We start from the raw sequence: 4679 nt of genomic DNA, 5'->3' as shown, positions 1-4679 counted from the left end.
TGAGATACAGTTTTTCTCCTCAGCAATCTTATTTACTAGCTCCCACTTGTAAGAGAGAGCAGGAAAAAAATTGAAACTTTAATTCACCTCCAAGATTGTTTTGAGCATTTACTTGTTTGCCCAAGTGACAAGATCTACTCTCTGCTTCTGATGAAAACATTTTTAAAAATTATTTTAACATCTTTTCTGAAAATTAAATTATTTAGAAACAAATAAGAGGACAGGGATTCCTTTTATAGCTCCAGGAAAAAAAAGAAAAAAGTTTCCCCCTTGGATATGGGGAAGACATGATGGAGGCAGTGGTATGTGAGTTGGGCCTTGAAAAATAAATAGCAATTACCAATTAGAGAAAGGCAAGAAGCTGGCACTCCAGAGTGAAGGAACTACATGTGCAAAGGCATAGAGGCATGAACCACCCTGAATATTCCCACCAAAGTGGAACTGTGGTGTAGCTGGAATATAGGTTTATAGAGCGACAGATACAACTGGGGAGACTTTGGAAACCTTATTATAAAGGACCCTCTGTGCTATTCCAGTGAGCTTGAAGTTTATCTTGTAGGCTGCCAGTGAAAGTTGCTAAGCATGGTAGAGTCAGTTTATTTATATATGTATTTTTAAAAGACAACCCTAGGGAAAATGTGGGGGAAATGCACTGGAATATGAGAGACTGATGGCCAGAATGATCAGTTACACAACTGCTGTAAAAGTCCAGGTGAATGAAGCTGTGGGCAAAGCCAGAGTTGAGCGTCAATTCTGACTGAGATGAAAATGACAAGGTTTAGTAACTAACTGGATGGTTAGCAAAAAGACCAAAGAGAGCCCCAGATTTTCTAACTAGATGTATGGTCCTATCATCCAAAGAGCTCAGGATTGCAGAGAAGGTTATAGGTTTTGTGGGAGTAGCTAATAGAACACGTTTAGCCTAAGCAAAAGCAACACAGTGGCTTGGTTAAAGGTACGAAGAGGAAACCATTCCACATTCTTACAGGAGCTGCTATCTACAAGGCCCACAGTTTCTTGCCTTGTTTGATTTTAGGGATGATTCTTTTTCTGAATCTGAGTAATATCAATATATAAAATACCCACACCCACAGCTTCAGCTGGAACAGAAGTTATCATAAATCATGCTGAGTTTGTTTTGATATCTTCAGTTTCAACAAACGGTGAGTCAGTCAGATCAACTCCATGTCAAAATACCTTGCTAACCAGACGGATATCCCAAAAGGCTTCCTGGTACACCAGAACGTAGCACACATATGGAAAACGGAGAAAGATAAGTCTTGGACCCCACCTGTTCACACCTAGCTTGAGTAAAGCTGGTCAAGTACAAATATGAGAAGACTTTTTTTCTGAGTCCATGCCTGCCTTCTCCCTGGCTTCATTGCTTTGGTGAAGTCAAGATGAAGTTCACAGTGAGTAGATATTTCCTTTTGAATTTATTCCCTTATAACTGGAGACTGTTAATATTCTGAGCTAAGGGGGTCTGCTTCTTATGACAATATCACTTTAATGCAAAATTTTGTAAAAATAATCATCATCATCTCTTTTCTTTTCATGGAATCATGGCATTTATAAGCATCTCTATAGAGAAGGATAGTTATACTGGGATTGGTCAGATGCCTGAGCATCTTATACTATGCTATGTTTAAAAAAATTACTTTCCATATCTCCTGATTCAGGTCTTGGCACAGAGCAAGCAGTCTCTAACCCTAGAAAATGTCTGACTTTTCATACCTTCTTAAATTCCCTTTTTGACCAAAACTTCTGAGTATGTTCAGGCAAGATAAAAAGCTTATTATCAAAACAAATTGGTGAGAGACTTACTGTCACATTCTCCCCTGTGAAATGGATCTCTAAGAAAGTTCTACCTTGGACCCTGTCTATAGCCATTTATTCATGAAAACACTTGAAGCATGAAGCTAATGCAACATCTCACTTGTGGTTCCATGTAAAAGGCTGAAGAGTGCAGCAAATGGACCACAAAATTCTGCCAAAGTAACTGATGGTGCTGTGTGTCTCATAACAGGATGCAAAAGGGCTAGAGTCAGGTAAATATTTTCATGTTTTAACATACTAAACATTAAAATATATTACAGCAGACTCTGCTTCATAATGGCGTTGCAAGTGTGAAATAATTTTCTAGAAATAAGTTCTATTTTTATGTTTTGGTTTTGTGGCCACGAGACATGTGGGATCTTAGCTCCCCAACCAGGGACCAAACCCTCACCCCCTGCGTTGGATGGCGAAGTCTTAACCACTGGACCACCAGGGAAGTCCCTAGAAATAAGTTCTACTAATAGGAAGGTTAAAAAAAAAAAAAAAAAGAGCTCCAGACACAGGTCATATCTGGTTTCTCTTCTGGTTCTGCCTTGAACAAAAGGTATACCTTTGGCCAAGTCACTCAACTTCTGAAGTTCAGTTTCCTCATCTGTGAAAGGATTATGTTGTACTAATAGATCTCTAAAATTTCTTCCACCTCTGAATTTTTTTTAAGCTCCTTCTTAAACTATCAGGGGAAACATCAAACCAATTTTTAAAATTACCTTGAATTACTAGTGCAGTTCTCAAACCATTTTGTTCCAGGCAAAGGGAATGAAGATAAGCACCCAGAATCATGCACCCTGCATAAAGCTCTGTGTTCTGAGAACAGGCGTTGTGTACTCAATGACACATGACTACATCAGGTGTCCTGGGACAGTGATTGACTTCCCTTCTGCTAAGCACATTTGACAGCCAGACACCCCATCCTTGGCTTCTCATCATTCACATCCAATCTGCTTACTAATCCATTACTTTAAAACAATTTTTAAATAAAAAGACTACTGCTATTAGGGGGTCTAGGAAGAGAAGAAACATTCAGGTCAATAAATAGGAAAATAATTATTAAATCATTTTCAGATGTGGTTCTCAGAACTTAAAACCATTTTCATACCATATATGCTATTCATTTTCAACTTTATTTTTCAATATACTGACACTTCATCAGTATTTCATAAGACCTACATTAAAAATTCTAAAACAATCAACATAATTACTTATAATTAACCTACAATTCAACATTATCATTAAAACTTCCTATGGTTAAAAAAATAGAAGACCAAAGAAGAAGAAAGGACAGACCACTCAATAGAGTGGTAAAGTTAGTAAGTATTTTTATAAGCTTAGATAAAGAAAGAAGACGAGGCCATCGTTTTGCCATTTAACAGTAGACCAATGTTATTTGTGATTTCAGATTGTCTTTGCTGGACTTGTTGGCATCTTTCTGACTCCTGCCCTTGCTAACTATGTAAGTCTCATTTTTTAAAGTGTGTTACCAAAATGCATTTGCAAAGAAATGTGGTATTAAATCAATGTCAATTTCTTGTAAATTTCAGAATATCAATGTCAACGACAACAACAATGATGGAAGTGGGAGGCAGTCAGTGAGTGTCAACAATGAACATAACGTGGCCAATGTTGACAATAACAACGGATGGGACTCGTGGAATTCCGTCTGGGACTATGAATCTGTAGGTAGCCCACATGCAATTTCTGTTCTTTGCAAAATGGCATTTCTTTTTTAACGACAACAAAAATTGCCTGCTAACCATAAAAAATTTAAAATGATGTAAATTCTAACTGTACATAAGCACAGAGTTATAAGTAAAAATGCTTATTTTGCTCGCCCAGTCTCACTCCCTAGATATAATTGTTGTTAATAAGTTTCTCACAGTAAGTTAAAATTCATGCCAGTGTGAATAGTAAATTAGGATCCACTATGCTGTGAGGCTATAAGACAAATACGACATCTTTTGCCTTACCTGCAGAAACCCTCAGTAAAGACAAAAGACCTTCATAATATTACTGTTGCCAAAGCACAATCTATCTCACTCTATTGTCAATTTCCTTCTAAAAAGACCGAAATTGACATTTCATCTGTAACTCAAAAAGACCAAAGGAAATATAAATGACAATATTAATTAGTAAGAGAGTAAAAAAAAAAAAAAAGACCAAAAAAAAGCAGTTGTTTCTTGTTAGAACACCCAGCTCTGCAATTACTAGCTCTATATTTAACAAACTTTGTACTTTAGAAAAGCCAACTCCTTATAGTTTCAGTTTTATCATCTGGTCAAATAGAAAACGAATTCCTGTCTTACCTGCCTCCTTGAAATATTGTGAAGATCAAAGGAGATTAAAATATGATAGTATTTAAAATTTTATTTCAGCAGAGCAGACATATGTTGAGGGACTCTTCCCAGGCTAGAACCTGAAGCAAGTTCAACACTCAGTCTCTCCCTCAAAGAATTTGTGGTCTATCCTTACAAATGTTAGCAATAAATATGATTGCAAAACAGGGTCAGATGCAGCACTTTTATCCCAGTTCATCGTGATATGAGTTCCATTTCCCTCTGCTGGTGAAATTAATTTCTGATGAGAAAAGCACCTAGGAGAACATAACTCCTTACCATCTACCATCTTCTTTAATAGGGCTTTGCTGTAACCAGGCTCTTTAACAAGAAGTCATGCATTGTGCACAAAATGAACAAGGCAGTCATGCCCGATTTTCAAGCCCTTGATACACTGGTCAAGGAAAAGAAGGTAAAAATAAAAGTCTTTTTATTTTTACTCGGGGAAGTCTTATGATTTCCAATAAATAATGAGAAGGTCACAGTTGTTCCCTCTTGACCACTATGTTGTTC

At 36.9% G+C, this 4679-nt stretch overlaps 1 protein-coding gene across 2 annotated transcripts in view; it reads left to right on the top strand.

Moving 5' to 3' along the window:
* Nucleotides 1–1297: 1297 nt before the first annotated feature.
* LOC103089119 (gastrokine-1) overlaps nt 1298–4679 on the top strand; it is a 5471-nt gene continuing 2089 nt past the window's right edge. For both annotated transcript variants that reach the window (XM_007464079.1, XM_007464078.1), the window contains exons 1-4: nt 1298–1412; nt 3233–3286; nt 3375–3509; nt 4468–4578. In XM_007464079.1, coding sequence (XP_007464141.1) covers nt 1401–1412; nt 3233–3286; nt 3375–3509; nt 4468–4578 — 312 coding nt within the window. In that variant the 5' untranslated portion in view covers nt 1298–1400. The remainder of the gene's footprint in view (nt 1413–3232; nt 3287–3374; nt 3510–4467; nt 4579–4679) is intronic.

Source organism: Lipotes vexillifer, unplaced genomic scaffold (assembly GCF_000442215.2).
Source record: "Lipotes vexillifer unplaced genomic scaffold, Lipotes_vexillifer_v1.1 scaffold311, whole genome shotgun sequence".
Lineage (NCBI taxonomy): Eukaryota > Metazoa > Chordata > Mammalia > Artiodactyla > Lipotidae > Lipotes > Lipotes vexillifer.
Note: the sequence above shows the minus strand (reverse complement) of the source record. Positions and strands in the feature narration are given on the sequence as shown.